Below are 22,598 nucleotides of genomic sequence, written 5' to 3' on the forward strand. Positions count from 1 at the left end.
TTATTATATTTAATCTTAATGAAGCAAAGCACAACTCTCAAGATAATTACTACGTCACATGCCATGCCCGTTTCATTGTACTTATAGTGTGTGTATGACGTTCTATATATATAAAAAGAAAATTTAGTTGTTCACCAATAAACAAAATGAAACGGGCATGGCAAGTGACGTAGTAATTATCTTGAGAGTTGTGCTTTGCTTCATTAAGATTAAATATAATAAACTTGACTTTGTTTGATTGATCTCAGTTCTTTTATATCTGTAATTACGATATGAGTCACGTACGACCACTATCACAGCTAGAAACTATTTATCTGAGATGAGATATGTCCCTGGCAAAGAGTCAGCATCTGAATTCTTTGATAAGTTTCAAGAAAAAGTTAGAGCCTTTGAGGCTATTCCCGACGCTGAAGTACTCTCAGAGAAAGATAAACGAGATTACTTTATTCAGGCAGTGTCAGATGCAGTTCCCGAGATAGTAACTGCGAACTGTCTGTTTAAAGCATAAACATCTAAACCAATGTCATGCGGTCAACTTAAAGACTATATATTACAGGTTGAGGCTTCCAAACCGGGACGAGCCAAAGTACCTGCTGCTAAGGCATTCCATGCTAGTGGCAAGCAGGCTGGCCAAGCACGGCAGATCTGCAAATTATGCGGCATGGACGGACACTGCAAAGAAGCGTGTCCACATCTCGGAAAACGTATGTGCTACTACTGCAAAAAGTTAGGCAGTCACGTGGCACTCGACTGCAATAAAAGGAAGGCCGATCTTGAAAGTTCCGAGTACGGCTCTACTCAGTTACAGCAGTCCAAAAGAGGACGCTGGAATTTCCAAAGAGGAAACGGCTCCAATGCCTTCAGAGGGAGAGGATGTCAGTCTGGAAACAGCAACTCTGGACAGCCAAACACGACCAAGCCCTACCATCAGAACTCTTCGAGAGGAGCCAGAGGTGGCATGAGCAATCGAGGCCGTGGACGAGGACGTGGCAGAGGAGGATTTCAGCAACGCCCCGTAAGCAACAACAGCTCCAACCCCGTCTCGTCACTCCTTGGATGCCGGGTATTTCATGATAGGTTCGATTTTACTGGGGTCGGGGCGAAAACCATCACGATTGACAACGACTCGGTATTTAAATTTACTGCATCAGAATTTACTATTCTTTCTGTTGATCGTTAGACCAGCTTCTCTAATTCTCTTGAGTACTACATCAAGCCAATGCAGGTGCTCTTCGAAGCGTCGGTCGTGATAATAATATCATTCAGGTAGGAGAAGGCATGTGGCTCCAACTTCGGCCCTATGACTTTTTCCGCTAGCTGTTGGAAGTTTGCTGGTCCACCGACTACCCCATAAGGCATCCGAGTAAACTCAAACAGGCCTAATCCAGGCACTGTGAAAGCGGTTAAATGCATGTCTTCTTCCTTCATTGGAATCTGATGGTATACTGAGCTGAGGTCGATGGTCGAAATATAGCGAGCATACTGTAACTTATTCAAAATGGCATCCATGTATGGAAGCGGGTACGCACTTGCTTTAGAGACCGCATTGAGTTTCCGATAGACGATGCAGAATCTGTAGGTACCGTCAGATTTCCGCACCATGACTACTGGGCTCGATCAGTTAATATCGCTGTTTAATGGGCCTTGCGGACCCTACATCTATATCATATTAAATCAAAGTCGTGCAATCCAATACAGTTTCTCCTTCTGGAAGCCATCTATTCAGGGCGGCCTCTGAATCTCAAAGGGCGCGCAGTCGAAATCCACCAATTTCAACTTGAGCACCAGCGACTGCAGTCGGAAGGGGAATCTCCTTTCACTGACATAACTTCGTTACCTCCTGTCTGCTCTAAAGATGAGTTTGAGGTGCCTAGGTGTCCTCGGGAAACGGGAAACCCATTCTACTGTTTCCCTTGGACTTTTCCCGCCTTCAGCGAACATTCTGAACAGGACTTTTTATAATAGCCGGGCGTACCACAGCCATAACACTTGACTGGAGACTTGGCTGGACCATGGCTTGCTTGTCTCGCGTTGTGATTACTAGCAGGCTCTCGTCGTGGTTTTCTTTCATCCGGCACCTCCATAATGGTAACCGAGGATGTACTTTTAGGCTGATTTCTCTAGCCGTTCGGCCTGTTTTCTCCAGCTTTTATCGTCAGCTAGGACTGGAAGCCTTGCGAATTCGCATTTCCAGGACCGCTAAGTTGCGCTAACTCTTCCTTAAAAGCCGTAGCGAAGTTCGCGGCCACTGTGGGTATCTCTGTCACTTCTGCGACTGCTGAGGCGCCCTGAGGCGCTATCTTCTGACTCAGTGGGTCGATTTCTCCTTTGTGGGCCACTTGTGGCATCAGACGCACTTCTGGCGCCGGTGGAGCTTTATAGTGATCTCAATCGTGGATCAAATGTCGTCTCTGCTGCTTTAGCCGTAGCATTGCGTATGTGTGCCCAGAAAGTCAGTTTCGTATCTAAAGTCACCCCCAGATACTTTACTTCGTTTCTAGTAATCGTATGCTCCGTCCCCACATTCATAGGTATAATTATGTCTACGTTTCCTTGTTAGTAGCAATAGCTCAGTCTTTTTTAGCGCCAGTTGGAGTCCGTGATCCGTCATCCATGTGCTTACGCGTCTCATCACCTGATTCAGTTTTAGCTGCGCCAAGTGAGTGTTCCGTGCAGTAATTACATTCGATAAGGACTAATCTTGCCCTTTTCCATCTCGAGCTGAATACACCCTGTATCAAGTACAGATTGTACATTTCCAGTAGCAGCTCCGGCCGTTGGATTGCGACGACTTTCAGCATTATCGCCGGAATACCATCCAGTCCTGGTGCTCTGCCGCTTTTCAGGGATGAGGTTGCCGCGATAAGCTCGCCCTCGGTGAAAGGGGGTATCTCGTCTATCGGCACATTCGTTCTTTCTGCCTGAGGTCTGATGGGGTGTGTGGGAAACAGCACATCGATTACCTTTTCTATCACTTCTGCCTCCATGGGCTCCGTTTGTTTCATTTCGCCTATCTTTCGGGTAACGACCGCATATCCGTCGCCAAACGGATCTTTCTCCACTTTGTCGACGATCTTTACCCAACAGCGTCGCTTACTTTCCTTTATCGCGTCCCTCAGCCTTTTTCGCGCCCGGTCGTGTCTCTCGTACAAGTCCTGGGCTTCAGGCCTTTGTCTTTTCAGAGATTTTTGAGCCTCCCTCCTAGCGTGAAAGCAATCTTTTCTGAGTTTTGCAATTTTCTCCGTCCACCAGTATACCGGGTGTCTTATATGGCCGCAAGACACCCTTGGCATAGCTGCGTCGCACAACTCCGTGATGAGACATGTTGTACGTTCTACTAGTGCTTCGGCTTTTTCGCGTCCGCTCAGTTGCTGAGGGAGCCCAATTGATGGGAGCTCCGCCCTTTGCATCTCTTCAGCAAGTCTGTCCCGGTTCATGCTCCGGGTATTCCACCGTGGCGTCTGCTTTTTTCTTTCTCTGGTTCTGTTTCTGTGGTCGTCCTGGATGTCAAAAAGTATATACTGGTGGTCACTTGCAGTATATTCCTCCATGACATGCCAATCCCTGATTTTGCGGATTGTCGTTTCGCTTCCGAAAGTTACGTCCGGTATAGATTCCCCAAAACCTGGTCTGCGATAGGTAGTAGTGTTTCCCTTGTTTGCTACCACTAAGCTTAGTCGAGCTGCCATCTCGAGGATGGCCCTGCCTCTGCAATTCGTTGTCATCATACCCCACTCCGTGGCCCTCGCGTTGAAGTCGCCCCCAATGACGAGTTCCCCGGATACGTCTCTTATTGCGTCCTCTAGCACCCCTAGTCGTATCGCGAAATCCGCCGCAGTAAGGTTCGGTGAGAGATTACTCCAACTACTACGACCGACCCTTACCCGTACGTAGTCATCCCCCATCCCTAATTCTGCGATTCCGCGCCTGGGCACCCAGACTGTGGCGGTCCTTGCATCGTTGGACACCCAGCCGGGTGTGTCTCGATCCGTGTACTGTTCGCTTATCAGGAGGATGTCCGCTTTCTCCTCTGCGACAAATTGCGGTAGGAGATCGTGTGCGAGCCTACTACTGTGCAGGTTGCCTTGAAGTATCCGCGCCATTATCCTTGCGTTTTTCCCGCTTTTAAGGCCGCCCGGAAGACCGCGCACGTACCGGTGCCTGGTGCATGCACTGTCTTGTCCTCGGCCATCTTAGCGTCTTTGCATAAGAAACACCTCCTTTGTTGGGCGGGCAGTGCATAGTGCTGCCTTGTGCCCACTCGCGCCACACTTCCAGCAGTTGGCGCTTCTGTCGGGCCCTTTACATCTTGCCTCTACGTGTCCGTAACCGAGGCAGCGATAACATCGCCTGGGGTTCGCGCGAACCCTCACTCGGCAGTTTATCCAGCCGATACGGATCTTCCCTTTTTTGAGCAGAGCGGAGGCCTTAATCTGATCTATTTCGACCACTGCCACCCTCTGCTCCCTCGTGTTCGGCTCGAACAGATGGACTTTGGCATCTTCTTCTCCCGTCTCGGCTGTGATAGCACTGCGGACATCGTCCTGCGTCGTAAGACTGTCGATATCCCTAATTTCCAGTGTGATTCTGGAGATCTTTCCCCTGACTGTGCCTGCCTTTCCAATGGCGGTTTGGATGGCCGTTTTAAGTGATTCCATTTTATCATCACTCTTACCTACGCCAATCAGAACGCCGCCCTCTTTTGTCATGCTGAGATACTTAACCTCCGTATTCAGCTCCTCCGGCTTTACCCTTGCCTTGATCTGTCCCAACATCTCGGCGTAGGTTTTTCCCGGTTCCGGTCTTACGACGATTGCATCTCCTCTCCGCCGCGGGGTCCTGTCTGCCTTTTTCCTCAGTTGTTGAGGCTGGTCTTGCTCCTGATTTTTCTTCTCCTTCTTCTTTGTCTTTCTCCCTGCCGCTAGTTGCCAAGGCTCTTATGTCTCTGCAGTTTTGTTGCTCGTGGAGGGTGCTCTTCTGTCCTCTTTCTTGTCTTTTTTGGCGGGGGTACCATCTCCTCCGTCGGATGATGCCCGTTCCCTCTTCTTAGACTTTGTCGTCCTCTGAGGCTTTTGATTGTCCGCTCTAGCTTGTTGGGGGGACTGCCTCTTTGCAGCATCTTCCATCTTGTCGAGGGTCGTGAGAGCTTCGATTATGGTGGATCCTATAATAAGTAATCCATCCTTCATCGTAATATTCACGTTCTTCTGCTTCTCCAGAGTTTTCATCATTTCACTGGTCGTGCGCCTTATTTCCAGTAGCTTGTCTCGCAGGCTGGTATGATCTTTTAGCCATTCCTTTATGGTCTGGCTCTCTTCATCTACCGGTGCCTTCTTCTCGAACCGGTACTCTGCTGCGCTCATGGCGCTGGCTATGCTGGTACTGCTGCTTGCTTTGTGGATTGGATATCCACCATCTTGTGCTGTTGGTACCCTTAGGGTTTCCAATTCCAGGATTTCCTGTGTATTTTCTTGATGTTCGTTATTGGTCTCCATGATTAGTAATTTTCTTCATCCCGGCATGTGTCCGACCACCCGGATCCCCCTGTCTATAGGGGCAGCTGGCATGGCCTCAACACATGACTGAAGGCGGTACCAGACTGGGCACATCATACCGGGGTATAGCACGCGCTATCGAACTAGTCCACCTCGGCTCTCTCGAGCCTCCCACCACGAATGAAGGTGCTCGGCTCTCTGGAGAGTTTCCGGCAGATGTCATTCGATATCACGCACTCACCTAAGCCGATTGACCAGAATTGGCTAGATTCCGGCCTCCCGTCTCGCACGTCAGCGGAAGCCAAAGATGGGCCAGGTCACTTCCGCATGCAACTTCAGATCGCCTCGCCACCCAGGTTCTTCTTTTGGCGGCTCACGGGTCGCACCGCACGGCCAACACGGCGGTTCGCTTGATTAGTTAGAGAGCAGCGTTCCGCTCGTTTATGGGGAGTGCTGCTCTCATAAGCCCATCACCCGGTCAGCTGCTAAGGTGTTAAGGCAGCTGCCTTCGACAAGGAGCGAACATTTCGATGGGATTATTATTATTATTATTATTGAAGTCGGGCTTATTCAGACCACCAGACGCATGGGTAATACCTTGAAGTCCCTCAAGTTTGTTCAGTCGGTATTTCAAGCACTAATAGCCTCCTAGAATTATTAAGGCTTCATTAGGCTGCTCTTTGCACTTAACTTTGTCAGGTCATCTGCTATCATGTTTTCCTTGACATCGTAGTGCCCTGAAACCCATAATAGTGTGACCCTGGCCTTGAGTGCTAGTCTGTTTAAGATCTAAAAAGTCTCACACCAGTCTAGATTTGGTAGTGGAGTTGTCTAGTGCTTGGAGAGCACTCTTTCTGTCGGAGTAGATATAAATCCGAGGGCGCGTGCTCTCAGCTAGTGTCGCTTGCGCCGCCCACATGATCACTGTCAGCTCCGTTTATAGTACAGTGGCGTGTCGACCTAGCGGCAGGATTGTTCCTTTGCCGCTCTGTTGTTGATACGCCCCCGCTCCTGCAGCATCATTCCTTCTGGATCCATCTGTATACCACAGATCTCTATCATTCGAGATGTTTATTCTTTCATTATCTCATTTCCCTCTAGATGGGATGCTTACTTCATATTTCTTGTCAAACAGGAAGGCTTTGTTCATGGCGTTCGGGTTCATCCGCAGAGTCCTCTTTTTGTCCAATCCTTTTAGGAGCTGTGATAGCTCCTGCATAGCCTTTTCCAAGCGAGTTGGTGATCCTGTGCAGGGCTTGCGCAGCCGCTGCAGGCAGTGTCACTCTGAGTGGTTCTACATCAAGCAGAAGTCCCAGTGTCGCTGTTGGTGTTGACCTCATAGCATCTGAGATGCTCCTCATAATTTGGCTCCTCAGTCGTTCGAGGAGGATGTTTAATGTTGAGAGGGCCGCTCTCGTCTACCACTGTGCGGATCCAAACGTCAGTCTGGGTTTGAGTACAGCTTCATACATCCATCTCCAGGCTTCTGGTGACAGGCCCCAGTTCCTCCCAATGACTCTTCTTATTTCCCATAGGTTGTCCGTGACCTTCCCTATCACGTATTCCAGGTATTTCTTTCAAGGCAGCTTACTGTCTAGGATGAAGCCTAGTTATTTGACTTGACTCTTAAGAGGCAGTTTCTGCCCCCAAGGGTCAAGTTGCATTCCCTTTTCTATTTGTATCTTTTGGTGCAAACCAGGATCTCCGTCTTAGCCAGATTGACAGATAACCCGGATTTATTGCACCACTTGTTTACTAACGTTAGGGCTACTTGCATGACTCCCATCAGGGGGTCAAGAAAAGGGACGCGTACAATAATTAGGATGTCGTCCGCGGATCCTATCGCCGTGCAGCTTGTGTCGTTTAATTCGGTTAGCAGTTCATCCGCCACCAGGGACCATATTAGTAGTAAAAGGAAGCCGCCATTCACATTACGATCTTGCCTCACGACCGAATAACCCTTGATCCGTATGAGACTGTCGTCTACAATCGAGCCCAGCCATGTTTCCGCAAAACCAAATTTGTCATATGAGGGATGATCTGCCATGAAAAGACGAATACTGCCCTAAGGCAATTCGCAACCTGCCCCCCCAATTTTTCATATTTTTCAGTTCTAAATATTAATTGGTGCGTAATTATCAATAAAAAATAAAAATATTCATTTTTATTTTTTATAGATAATTGTTTTTAGGCACGACCGCAACATGGAAGTGCCTTATAGTTTTGTCAGCGAAAAATGTTTGAGCCCTACTAGAAAAGCTTCAGTGAAAATCAGATGATTTCCAGGTGATTTTTAAGGGAAAAGCGTGCCAATTTTGTATTTGATTAGTAGATGATTTTTAGGTGAAAAGCATGTGACCTCTTATTTTAAAAACCCAATTTTTTTCGCATTTGATTAGCAGATGATTTTTAGATGAAAATCATGTAACCTTTTATTACCTTAAAATATTATGTTTTGGATTTATATTTGCTATAATTTAATAAACTTTTTAAACATTATTATTATTATTATTATTTTTATTATAATGGTTATAATGCTAGATTGTTCGCGTTTGCTATTTCGAAATAATTATTCAAAAAGACTGTTGATATTTAATGATAAGTGAATATTATTTATATTATTATTTATACATTTTTTTAAAATGTAAATTGCTGATTTTAATAACTTTTAAATAAATATACAATAATAATACAAATTTTAATTGATAGAGAGAAAAACAGTATCAGGAAGTTTATTTGTGGTTAGGAGTACTAAATAAGTATTTGGTAAATTTGTATGTTTTTTATTACAAAATATATTTCATCTATATACAATGCTCTTTTGATATTAGTAATGTAACGTATTTGGTAATAGCAAGATGTACATATTTCGAAGAACTTTCATGAAAATACATATACTTTTAATATCCGTAGTATCTATAACGGTTGGACTCTCTTCTACAAGAACGCTCATATCCACATGTAATTGTTTTAGTCTGTTTTCTTTCTCTCTATCAATTAAAGTTTTTATTATTATTGTACACTTATTTAAAAGTTATTAAAATCAGCAATTTACAATTTTAAAAAAATATAAATAATAATACAAATAATATTCAAAAAGATTCTACTAATCTTTGCGAACGATAAAATTTATCACTAAATATCAACAGTCTTTTTGAATAATTATTTCGAAATATATAAATATTTTGAAATATTTCATTAAAGTATTGTATATCAATATGTTTAGAATGATTTATGCATAGTTCTTCGTTACTTAAAAAACTAAAAATAATTATACGATATTTGATAACTATTTCAAAATATTTTAATAGATTTTGTAAATATTTCGAAATGTTTCTCTGAGGTTTGGCAGCAATATATCAACGAAATACTTAGTAATATTCCAAAAATATTAAAAAATATTTCGAAATATGTTAAAAATGTTTTGAAAATGTTTTCAAACGATATTAAAATATTTGTTTGCAATATTTTTTAGAAATATATTTACCCTAGGACAAATAAGATTGTAACAATATTTTAGAATTATTCTTGGAATGATTGCAGAAACATTTCATTTGTGATGTAGAATATTTTAAAAGTATTTTTAAAATATTTTTGTGCTGTTAGGGTATTACTTTCACTTAAAATTACAAAAATAAGTCTGGAACATAAGTTTTCTCTTCCATAAGTAAATTAGACCGCACCAACATTAGATAATATTCATCGTCATGCAACCTTACAGTATCCATCGATAATTCGTATAAACGATAAAAAATGACTTCTTTCCTGTTGTTAATGCGTCTGTATTAAAACTAAGGGTACGAGTTATGGTTCTCAAATGTCTTTTTACGTTATACTAAGACTATACTAAGACTAAGTAAAATCGTCCTCGAAAATTTGTTGAGCTTTCGTATTAGACTTCTGGTGATAAGTAAAACTGTTCTCCCGATCATTCAAATTCTATTAATTTATAATAACAAAAGTATAACAAATAACTATCACAGTTTATGGGTGTGGAATGATACTGTTGGTTAGTGTTATATTTTTAAATTGTCAATCTGAGAAAGTACTTCGGATAAGAAAAATCTAGCATTATAACCATTATAATAAAAATAATAATAATAATAACAATAATAATAATGTTTGCAAAGTTTATTGAATTATAGCAAATATGAATCTAAAACATAATATTTTAAAGTAATAAAAGGTTACATGATTTTCATCTAAAAATCATCTGCTAATCAAATCTAATCAAATACGAAATTGACACGCTTATCCCTTGAAAATCACCTGGAAATCATCTGATTTTCACTGAAGCTTTTTCAGTAGGGAGATGCGATATCTCACGCAATTTTTGACCGATCGAGCCGTAATTCTGAGAGGAGCTTCCTCTCGCACAAACTAAACAACTATTTTTTTTATCCTAATCGTATACATTATTTTGAAATGCGGGCACAATTTGTTCGATTTTCGCATACATTTTTTAATAAAAATTTTGGTGTTACACGATTATCTCTGAGAGACTCGATCGGGCTAAAAATTTGTGTGCAAACTTCCCTTACCACCAGAACCAATGCGGCCCAGCAGAAACCCTGGGTCGATGCTATATGGGCAGATATAACCGTCGCGCCTGTAGCTGGTGACGGCACCAGGAGGCTTCGCGACGTCCTCGGGAATACGAGAGGATCTGCGCGCGATAGCCACGAGGCTGCGACTGTTAGAGGGACTGTGTCGGTTAGAGGGACGCCACCGCCATCTTGGACCACTAAAGTGTGAATATCGCGGAGAAGTGCTGAATCAAGTATTGAATCGGTTGTTCTTGGAATATCGAGAAGTCGCGTGTTATTAAAGGTCGTTCTCTGAATTTGGAAGTCGCGTTTTGAAGCACAGACGGATTGGCGTATTATTGAATGTAAATCGTGTCTTCGCGACTAATTGTGCCGTAAATTATGAAATAACATCGACCGCCATTTTCCGAGAACGCGAAAGCCTATAGTCATTCTCAATCGTGACAAATCTTTAACCCATGGGAAACATTGTAATCATATCGAATGCAACCGGGGGTTGAAGAATATATTATAACATTTTGTACAGCATAAACAATATTGAGTGACGATTTATTCAACCCTTAGCCACGCCAGGCATTCCTGTCCTAAATAACCTATACGCTTGTCCCCCTCTGAAGATGTAAGTGTCTGAAGGAGGTAGATCTAAGTAAAACTAGTGTAAACTGACGGTTTGTGTAGCAACAAGTTTCGTTATTAAAAGTGCAACGTTACAAGATAAGTTGTAGATCTTTAAAAAATACAACTTTTTCCCATTAACATCAAATCATGAAAATGCTTATACCTCGAGTTTACAGCCAAAAATCGATTTTTTACAGCTTAAAACCCAATTACTTGACATAAAACTTTGTGGATTTACGTTTTACATAAAAATGTTAAATGTAAAAGTTGTAGACATTTTCAAAATACAACTTTCTACCGTGGTAAATATTTTTTTCAAACACTTTTTGACAAACAATTCTAAAATCGATTTTTTAGAACCAAAAGCAGTACGGGGGGCATGGCGAGGGCACAGCGCGAGCGTCAGTGGTCGTGCCTTATACGCAAAACGCTTCGCACGCGCTATGCATCGCGAAGCGATGCAAGGCCGCAAGCCGCCGTGGCGGTAAGGCCGCGCGTGGCGCGCTAATTTAAAATTATTTTTTAAACGTAAAAAACTTTTTTATGTGTGCAACCATTTTTAATATACGAGAATGAAAATTTAGCTTTTTAATTTCTCTTTAACCCTTGTAATATGCGTTTTCCGACTTTTCCTCTAAATATTGTGTAAATTACGTTGAAAATGAACAGCTGTTGTTCATATTTCCAACGTTAATTTACCGTAAGAGAATTTAAACTGCTAGGCAAAAACATTAGTATTTCACTATCGTCAGAACGCAAGGTTTACCGTGGTTTGAATGGTCTGAGGAACCTAAAAAGTTTGTCTGATAGGTGTACCGCCGAATTAAAATTTGTTTACTTTAGACCTTAGATTTGCACATATAAAGGTATAAAATTCCAAATAATGTTCGTGTACGAATAGCGAACATAATGATTTGTGATTAGACCAATATTTCCGAGACAATATAATATTTTCAATTGCTAGTTTGTAGAAAATAACGTCATCGCGAAAGTACTACAAATTAGGTTTGACTATTACTACTCGAAAATACAATAAATCAGTATAAAATATGCAACTTAAAAAATGTCATTGGTGGATTATTCAGAAATAAATATAAGACACCATTTATAATGTCTTTTATAGAGTTCAAGATGGATGATACTCTTTTTTCATGGTTTCTTGTTACGGAATTACACGTATGGATATTAATGTTGCGGACAATGCAAGAAGGCGAAGATGGTCAAAGACTTAGAAATTATATAGTTGAAGCCATGTGGAATGATGTCAATGTCCGAGCAAAAAAACTAGCGGTAAGGCCGATTAAAAATTGTTCACAACATTGAATTGTCCTATTATAATACGGATTCTAGTTCGGATCATGCATGTAAACTGTTAATCTATCAAATAATTCTACAAAGAGAACACTAATTTTCGGGGAAAAAGCGTGCAAATTTCGTTTACCGTACTAGAACAGTGAAAGACCTGGAACAGAATAGCGGACTAATGTTTGCTACATTTAAATAATATGTTCTCAAGAGGGCAGATTATGATCGTGTTGTCAGAGAGTGCCGGTTACTATGGGGGCGGTCTGAGTCCCAGAACGGGTGTGTTGTCGCAAACTTAAGGAACCATTAGTCTGGGCCCTGGTTTTCAAAATCGGCTCTGTATGTATTTCGTCTGTCAATTCTTGCATTTTTTTCACGAATTTCTCGGATTTAGCTCACGTTCTCTCTCTCTCTCTCTCTCTCTCTCTCTCTCTCTCTCTCTCTCTCTCTCTCTCTCTCTTCTGAACTATTCACAAACTCCACAATACAGCTTGTTTCATATTGATATATCAAAATATAAGCAAAATATACTACGAGCCGAGTGCTCAGCTTTGGCGAAGGCGGTTCTGGGTTTCATATGGTAAAAGTGTTGCTTATGACAAGAGCTTTGAGTATGCCAAATTAGGTAATGGGATGGACTTTTTGGAGTAGAAGTTACATGGTTTTAAACAAAATAAGTTGAATTTCTGTATGTCATTTATGGGCTATAAGGTTATGTGCACAAGTTCTTTGCAGTACATACATGTTTATTACATAGCATGCTATAAGCGTACTGAATATCGTCGGTCCCTAGTAGATTTCGCGCCCTTGCCGCGAAGAGTAGCGCGTTTAAAAGGTTTCCGCGAAGACTAGCATTTTTTGGAACTGAAAAATGCAAATCTGTGAAAACAAGTGCATAAACCTTATTAAATCTACTTCTAAAGTACCTTTTTATACGCGTATGTTATCATATCCACGTGTATAAAAGTAAGACAAAACAAACAACTAAAAAGTATTAAGTAGAAAGTCATGTTTTGAAGTAAAATAATAAGGAAATAAGACACCGTACAAACTCTACACCAAAATAACCCTACTCCATACACAAAATAACTCTACACAGATATTTACTACACACAAAAACTCAATGGATAACAATAGCTTATACGATTGTGTAGAGTTTCACGGTGTAGTCATATAATCAAAAATGCGTGTAGAGTTTTTTCGTGTAGGAAATATGTGAGTTATTTTGTGTAGGGTGCAGGGTTATTTTTGTGTAGAGTTTGTACGGTGTCTAAAATTTATAAAAAAAAATAATTTATAATAATACTAGCATTTATTTTTACACTGCAATGATATCGTTATAAAATTAGTGGAATTCAGAAGGTATGAGCCTTCTAGTTACCATTGATGTAAGATCTTTTTTTTTGTCACATGAAGGTATATAGTAGTTATCATGGGAGAAACGTCGAAAATGCTAATCTTCGAGGCAAATAGTGAAATGATTTAATCTTTGCGGCAAACAACGAAACGTACTAGTTTTCGACGCAAGTTCTGAAATCTACTACTCTTCGTAGGGATCCACGATATATATACGCGCGCGCGCGTGTGTGTGTGTGTGTGTGTGTACTTAGGTCGACTGAGATTTGAGCACTTGACTCCAACTCGTGCTCAAATCCCACCCTCGTTCGAAATAGCCCGTTTCCTCCCCTAGTTGCACAATATACTATTTCATAAAACAATAAGATCAAGTAGTTTTCATAATAACGCAGAAGATTTTGTACTTAATGAAATAGCCAGAGAAACTAGTCACCAGTACATGAAAATCAACTTATCCGTTGCATAGTGTTGTTTTGACCTGCTTTTTACGTTCTTAAGCATTATTTAATACGTATTAATTGTTTTTCGATTTCGATTACTATACTAGTATTTCGACGGAATTCAGAAAAAGTAACTTATAGATTTCTGCAATATTCACGCGCACATTTTGTAAGAGCCATTGTGATCTTCCTTTTTTCATCTATAATATTAGTCTTAAAACACAAATAAATCTATATGTTTATAATAATTTAAATAAGCTTATTCTAAAAGTAGTAGTAATAGTTTTATTGTTTTATACATCTCGTATTTACAATAATATACAAAAATATTATCTCTGTACTTCTTTTTTTTCTTTTGTTTCTTTTTTTCTTCTTGTACACAGTACACTGCTGTTTCATCCTCCCTAGTCTTCCTTATTCCTTCTTGCCCTTCTCTCCTGATCCTCATCCCTCATCTCCGCTTCTTTCACCTTCTTTATTCTGCCCTCTTCTATCCATTCGTACATCTCTCATTCTACTCTCACCCTGATGTTCCCTCTTCTCATTAGTTACCCCTTCTCTTCGCCTCCTCCATTCTTCTTTCCCTTTTTAAAATTGCCTCTCTTTTTGCCCTTCTCTCTTCCCGGTTCGTCCACTGCTCCATTCCTTGCCGACGTTCTTAGTATCTTTCTCTCTACTCTCCTAGGGACTTTTCCTCGGAGTTCCCTAGGTGGTTCACGCGCGCTTTTTGGAACTACTCCCGGCACACTTTGTCTTCCTTCCCTTTACTTATTCTTCTTTCTCCTTTATTTTGTTACTTTTTCTCTGTTTTTCCATTTCCATATAATACTATTAAGGTTCCCTATTTGACTTCTTTTGCCTCCGCATATTTCTTTCCATTTTTTCCCTGATGTCTTCGTCCTTTCACAGTCTTCCATTACGTGACTCAGCGTCTCTTCTTCTCTCCCGCACATTCTGCATTTACTGTCTTCTTCCTTGCTCCAGTAGTGGTTGCCTCTCGTGTCGCTTCCTAGTCTAAATCTAATCTAAAAAATCTCTTTTTCTCCTGTCTCTCCGAGATATTCCGGTATTTCTCCTTGTTCCATCAGTAGTTCTCTTACCTCTTCTGCATATTTCGACCCTCTTATTTCCTCTCTCTACTTTTGCCATTGTGTGTCCTTGTTTATCCTTTCTATCTCCTCTTCTACCCCTTCTCCCTCTTCTACTCTCCTGTTGTATTCTTCCACCGAAATACCGCATTTTCCTAATTCGCTCTTTCTTACATCCTTGTCTCTCCCTCTCCATATCTCTTTTTCTCCCTCTTTTTTCAGTATGCTCCAGCATTCTCTCAGAAAGGAGTTTTTTTTAGCCTTACTTAATTTTCCCTCGTATCTAACTACCGTTTTTCTTGCTCTTGTTTTCAGTTTGAAACGTTTCGTCTCCCGATGTATAATGTGTGCTGGAGTTGTTCTCTCCAGCTTCAGTACCCATTTCATGTATCTTCTCTGTATTTTCTCCAATTCTTCCTGCCCTTTCCATCCCCAAATCTTTGCTCCGTACTCTATTACGCTCTGAACTAGTGCGTCGAAAAGTTTTATTTTCATCTTCCAGCTTTCTTTGAAGATTGCCTCCCCTATCCCCCATACTGTGCCTAACACGGCGATTGCCTTTCCTTTCACTTTCTTGATTTGTTCCTCTTCCTTTCCGTTCTCTTTCATAGTGTAGCCTAGGTATTCAAATTTCTTCACCACCGCTATCTCTTCTCCATTCCATTCGAACTTCTCCTCTCGCTTCCTTCTTCCTCCGTTTCTGAATATCATAATCTTTGTTTTCTCTGTTCAGTTCTAGACCCTTTCTTCTTATGAATCCCTTAAATCTTTTCAGCATTTGCTTTAGTCCACTCGCGTTCGTTGCTAAGAGCACCACATCATCCGCGTATGAAATCGAACATAATTTTTTTCTTCCTAGAATGATTTCGCCTTCCTGTATCTTCCCCATCTTAACTTCCAGGTCTGCCATTGACACATTAAAAAGTAGTGGACTAAGCGGGCATCCCTGTCTTACCCCTTTTTGCGTGACGAAGCTGCCTACTTTTATTTCTCCTATGTTCACTTCGCATTCCGTCTTTTCATAAATCTCTTTAACCCTTTCTCTAATCTTCCTGCTCACTCCCAGTCTCTTCATCATTCTCTATATTTTCTCCCTATTCATTTTGTCGAAAGCTGCTTTCATGTCTGCAAAGCATGCGTATACCTTCCCACCTTTCTTCCTCAGCTCTTGCTCTACTGCCTTACTCACCACGTATATTGCATCTATCGCCCCTCTCTCTTTTCTAAACGCCATCTGCGTGTCGCTCAGACTGTCCTCTTCTTCTAGCTTCTTCTCCATTCTCTCTCTTATCAGTTCTGCGTATATTTTATATCCTATATCCATTAGGGTGATCCCTCTGTAATTTTTACATTCTCCCTTATCTCCTTTTTTAAAGACTGGTTTCACCGTCCCATTTCTCCATTCTTCTGGTAGTCCCTCTCCTTTCCATATTTTTCCCAGTATCTCCGTCAGTTCCTCTACTACATTCTCTTCTCCATATTTCCATGCTTCGTTCTGTATTCCATCATCTCCTGGTGCCTTTTTCTCCTCCAACTTTCTGATTATTCCCCTCACTTTCTTTACTTCTATCCCACTTTCCTCCTCATCCACTCCCCTTCCTGCTGGTTCTTCTATTTCACTGATCCCCTCTCTCCCAGTTGCCCTTTAAAGTGTCCTAACCACTTCACGTCTTCTATCTCCCTAGATAGGGAGAACAGGTAGATACCTGTTCTCTTTTCCCTCTTCTCCTCCTTTTAACCATATTCCAGAATTTCTTGCCCGATCTGTCCTCTTTCGCTTCTTTTATCTCCTTCATTAGTCCCTCTTCCTTTTTCTTCCTGTACATGTTGTTTAATTCTCTCTTTACCTGTGAATACCTGTTGATCCCATCTCTTCTAATCCCACCATCTATTCTTTCCATTTTTCTTTCTCACCCCTCTTTTGGTTTGTATCGCGTTCCTTATTTTCACCTTCATTTCTCTCCATGATTTCGCTTCTTCTCCCTTTTCTAGCCAACTCCTGTATTCTCTAATGGCCTTCTTTGTCCATAACGCTCTACTAGTTTCCTCTTTTATCACCTCCACTTTTCTCTCTGCGGGGGTCTCAACCATGGGGGTCCGATTCTATTCTATCTTTTACCTTCATCCTTTTTATCTTTCTCCTCCCTTCCTCATTTACTATCCTATAATCTATTACTAAAACATCCCATTTCTCCCACGTATGTTATTTCCCCTTCTTCATCCCCTTCTATTTTAGTCTGTCTAGCAACTCTTCCCCTTCTTTATTTACTGTTCTACCCTTAGATTCTCTCGTTTCCTCATTCTCCTCCTCTTCCAGACTTCCATCCTCTGTTCCTGTCCTTGCATTTAGGTCTCCGCGCCAAAGTATCCTTCCTCCTCCACCTGCCCTTTCTGACATTTCCTCTATCTCTTTATAGTTCTTCTTTTTCTCATCCATCATATATGTCGAGCCTATCCACCATTCCTCTCCTTTTATCCTAATCTTCCTTCCTATAAATTCTCCTGATCTCTCTTCCATCCACTCTACTTTATCCTCTTTACTTCTTTTCCTGACTGCCATTATTATTCCTCCCTTTAGCCTACCTCTGCTGTCCCCCTTCTTTGCCTCACTTACCTCTACCTCGTATCCCTGTAGCATTTTCCTTATGCTTTCCTCTTCTCCGACTCCTGTCCACGTCTCCTGCAGGCAAATGACGTCGAATTCCCATAGAAATCCCCAACTTTCCTCGTCCACTCCTTTAAGTCCTGCCACGTTCCAGCTCAATACCTTCAGACTTTTTCTTTCTCTTTTCCTCGGCCTTTCTTCTTTCCCTTATTCTTGCCTTCTTCCTCTTTTTCGAAAAAGCTGGTCCTTTCTCTCGTTCTATATATACTCCTCGTCTCCCACCGTCAGTTTGTTCCTTCCTACTTTCATTGGTTTCCCTTCGCTTCTCGACTCTTTAGCCAGCTCGTTTAGCTTCTCTCTATTTCTCCTCTCTACCCAGGTTGTATCGTGATCTATGAACAAGTCCGTGCCCTTTAGTTGATTCTTAACCTCCATTATTTTTTCCTTCTCTTCTCTGTCTACGCATTCCACCCCAATACTGTTTGTGGCCTTGCCTCTAATCAGCCATGTTCTCTTCACCTTCGCCGTGATTTCTAGCTTTTCTTTAAACCAGCCTTCAATCTTCACCTTGTCCTACCTCTCCTCTTTTAGCCCTGTTAATACCACGTTGTTCTGTTTCCTTTCTCTTTCTCCTTCCTCGATCCTCCATTCTAGCTCCTTCAGTTGTTTATGATCCTTTTCCTTCTCCTCTTTCCCTTTACTTCCTGATTCCGCTTTTTCTATCTTATCTCCTTCTGCCTTATCCTCCAACACTTTTACGCTTTCTTCCATTTTTCTTTCGAGTTCTTTTCTTTTCCTTCTCTCCTCCTCCGCATCCCTCTTCATTCTCTCCTCCAGTTCCATTCTTTCCCTTTTCTCTTCTTCCATTAGCCGCCTTACCTCTTCCACCTTTTCATTCATCTTCTCCTCTGCCTCCTTCCACCTCTTCTCCCCCTTTTCTCTTTCCCTCCTTATCTCTTCCATCTCTTTAGAATCTCATCCAGTGACTTTTGCAGGTTTTCCATCTTTTTCTTTCCCTTTTCTACCGCTTTCTTCTCTGCCTTTGTTGGAGTCCTCGCAGTCTTGTTACTTCTCTCAAACGGGCTTTTCTCCCTTATCTCTTCTGTATTCTCATTTTTCTCCTTTTTCTCTTCCTCCGGTGTGCTTACTTTTCTTTTCTTTCTTTTTTCTTTTGAATTCCTGTTCCCATTTCTCTTTGTTCCACTTTGTTCCTACGATATCTTCTATCTGGTCACTACTGTAGTCCCGTCTGTCAGTACTACTGCAGTTCATGGTCTGCGGCTTTGCCGCTCTTCCCTCTATCTCTATCCTTTTCTACTTGCCCTAACCTCACTTAGTTTTTCTCCTTTTCTCTCTCGTCCCTCTTTTCTTCCTTTCTTTCCATTATTCCTTCTTATTATCTGATTCCTTCATCTCTCTCTCTCTCCTCTTTCTCCCTTTCTATTTTACTCTTCTTACTCTTCCAAAAACTACCAAAACACAGTGTACTGTGTATACCCAAGCACAACGCGTCCGATTCAGCCAAAAATCTCCAAAAAACCTTATTCTAAAAATAAATAGATACATTAATATTTTAGGAGTACATGAGTAATAATTTATCAACCGAAAAGTGATTTGACCTACTTTCTACGGCGTTCCGCATCATCTAATACGTTTTAGTTGATACTGAATTTCGGCAAGCAATATTTTTTTTGTGTAAGTTGGCATGCTAGTTCTTTTGGTTTTTTTAAGAATTCAAAGACAACTTTTCCCAAACCATTTTGACCTCATTTTTGCGACTTCAAAGACGATTATTTTTAGACAAAAAACTTTAGTTTTATCATATGATCTAACAGAAAATTTAAATTAACAGTACACGAATATTTTTGTAGCGACCTTTTTTGGTGACTTTATTATTACACAAGCTCTATCTCAATTATATTAATTACTGATTTTTTAATTAAATTAAGCAGATATAAAGGTATGTTTATAATGTATCAGATAAAAGACACAGCTTCCGCCTGCTGAATAACCGCAAATCAATGGCATGGTCGTGAAAGTTTCGTTGCAATTAATATGAATCACAGAATGCTTAAAGTTGTCCAAAATAAGTTCTAATACTTAGCTGCGATAAATTTTGTGTTGTCGAACTTACGGTTTTAAACAGTAATACTCCCATACAAACTTTAAGAAACAGCAAGATTCTATACTAATTTGATTAGAGAACTGAAGGTTGTGAAAAATGAGTCTTGATGACTTTTTTAAAATTGTTCTCAATGTTATAGATAAAAGTCACAACTTTGGTCTGTATGATTTATGTTATAATTTTTTGCAAGAGACATAATATATTTATAATTTCTCGACTTCGGTAGGAATATTTGTAACAATAAAATCAAGTTTTATGATTTTTTTTGGCGATGCTCCAAGCCTTCCAAGCCAAATAGCTTCGAATTTTTAGTCAATGATGGACATTAAGGAACAATTTTCTCCTACAGTGACATTCATTATTTTGATGTTTGCTACCTCTGTGATTTTTTTAGGAATGCTCGAAGCAATTCATAAGTTTTGCGCCGTGTTGCGAATGTTTTTTGCAAAATAACCCTCCGTGTTTAGCTGCCTAGCAACCTGATGAAAGTTAAATGGCGACGCATCTGGTTGGGGATAGTGGCGCAAACTGTGTTTATGGCATCTATGACGCGAGCAACAGATGACAGGTTTTCGGAGCCGCCGCATGTGGTGCGTTAGTAACTTGAAAATTTCGATTCAATCAAGCACTTACAGGACGAACAGCGCGTGTGTGTTCGAGACGTTCCGGGGAACATAAGCACACACAACGGCTCCGCGCAACCTAACATTGCAGGTTGCACTCTCAGCTCCGAAAGCGACATCATAGAACAGATGATAAAAACTCCGAGATCAATCGGCTTTATCATGAAAATAATACTACTCGCTGTTCGTGCTCCTTGTCTACTGCGACCGCATACAAAATCACGAAACGTCTCGCTTCAAAAATCTTGGAGAACTACACTGTACAAAAATTAGAGAAGTGTTGGCATAAGGATAAGACGATCACGAGTACGCGTTTTGACATCCATATAAATATACAAAATTATAAATAACGCCGAATAATTTCATTTCTCTGTGCTACACCCTGTACATATTCATTATTGGGCTCCTGATGTCTCCGACTCGCCGAGAGCGAGTCAGCGGCAATGATGTCGATCGTCACTTTTCTACTTTACAGAAAATAAGTGAAGTAGGAAAATAACATCGTCAAACATCATTCCTGTGCAAATCGTCATTCTGTGCGGTAGCTACAGGAGATACCTCTACGATTCAAAGAAGTCACCGGAGACTTAACCTACAAACTTTTGCTTGACACCTGAGTGTTCAAGATGAGCATCAATCCCAACAATCCTAATGATAAAGAGTAAGTACTCCAAGTTCAATTAGGTTAAATGACTAGATAGGGCGACTAATGTAGCGGTGAATGAGAGCTGCTAACCGTTTTACGCCTGTCTCCGAAAGCCGCTTTATAGGCGAGTGACTTGAGTTCTATAGCCCGGTGATCGCATTAAAAGTCAAGGAGTGTACCAGTGCCAATCGTAGCTCCCTCAAGGGCCGCTAATCCTGCAAATGAAAACGAAAATCGTGCTTCTGTATCTGCTACGTCTGCTACCAATATGATACATGACAGAAAGGTCGATGTCCTGATGGCAAAAATGAGCGAAAGAAGTTCGAAGTTCGCAAGCCCGCCTGATGCTAAAAAACCTCGTACCACCGATTACGATAGTGCCGATTCACTGTGATACACAAGAAAAATATCTAAATTTAAAGGAGATTTACAAAAAATGGAGAACGCCGGAAAAGAGAACCATAAAAGTAAACGACACGATTTTAATTTATCGATAGTACACACACACACACACACACACACATATATATATATATATATATATGTAGTGCTAAATTAGCAGTTAGCGCTGCTGAAGTCAATACGGAGGTTCTTCGATGCCTAATTAATGTGCTGCTATTTAATGTAGAAATAAAGGCCTAAGAACGGAAGAAAACGCGATTAGAGCTTCAGAAAATAAATACAAATTTAGAAGGAATTAAGAAGAAACTTACATCAGCGTGCTACGTTTTATGCAAGCATCAGGAATACGAGTACACGTCAGAAAGCGATAATGAAAACGCATATGCGTCAATTAACAAAGAAAACTAGCATCGATTCCGAGAGTTAACTAATTAATTACTTCGATACCATATGCGCAGAACGGAAGACTGCGCCTGTACGCGCAGTCAGTCAATATACAATTATTGGAAAAGATGGACTATTCAATATCAAGCGAAGGCTTGAGCAAATTCCGATTTTATAGGGCACAATAGAATGTAGAATCACCAGCAATAATATATACCTGCTTTTCATTGTTGTATGTACCGCATCACCTCTATGAGCTTGTATCCAAATATAGAGTGCACGCTCGTAAACGATTGCACGATTATCGCGCGCGAGCTAACCCGAGGCAAGGTCTTCTGATGCACATAATCGCGTTTTACGTATTTCTCTTTTGTCTCTCGGGAATTAACAAAGGAAGACATTTGTCATTCTTTCTCTCTCTTTTTTGATACCTCAACAACAAGATTTAGGCTCCAGCGTGAGTGAGTCAGTTCGTTGCGTTAGTCGTGACGGATTCAACGGCTGCAGTCGCAATTCACATACATAGCGAGTATAGCAAGCAACCGCACACAGAGCTCCGCCGAATCATTCACGGCGCAGAGATTTTTTGCGCAACTCGAATTTGTCGGTGATATGTTTGACCTTTATGCGAATGAATTCTGCAAGTAAATGCGCGTACGTATGTACGCGTGCTCGCGTTTTCCGCCAGCGTTATGAATTTCTTCTATATAAATAACGTGTGCGCGGATAGGCGTAACCTTCGCATTTTGCACGCCCGAGAGCGATATTATTGAATAGCGTTATTATTTGATGTTCAACGTTACACATTGTAATAGGCTTCAATTAATAAATATGTTTTTTGTTATTTCTGATTTTGTATGTTTATATGGATGTCAAAACGCGCACTCGTGATCGTCTTATCCTTATGCCAACACAAGATTTCTCTAATTTTGTACAGTGTAGTTTTCCAAGATTTTTAAAGCGA

At 41.0% G+C, this 22,598-nt stretch overlaps 1 protein-coding gene across 11 annotated transcripts in view; it reads left to right on the forward strand.

Annotated features, from left to right (window-relative positions):
• LOC100679452 (ubiquinol-cytochrome-c reductase complex assembly factor 1) overlaps positions 1–22,598 on the forward strand; it is a 147,789-nt gene that overhangs the window by 90,652 nt on the left and 34,539 nt on the right. For all 11 annotated transcript variants that reach the window (XM_032602122.1, XM_032602121.1, XM_032602117.1 and 8 more), the window contains one exon: positions 11,784–11,950. In XM_032602122.1, the coding sequence (XP_032458013.1) occupies positions 11,784–11,950 (167 nt within the window). The remainder of the gene's footprint in view (positions 1–11,783; positions 11,951–22,598) is intronic.

Source organism: Nasonia vitripennis, assembly GCF_009193385.2.
Source record: "Nasonia vitripennis strain AsymCx chromosome 4 unlocalized genomic scaffold, Nvit_psr_1.1 chr4_random0010, whole genome shotgun sequence".
NCBI lineage: Eukaryota > Metazoa > Arthropoda > Insecta > Hymenoptera > Pteromalidae > Nasonia > Nasonia vitripennis.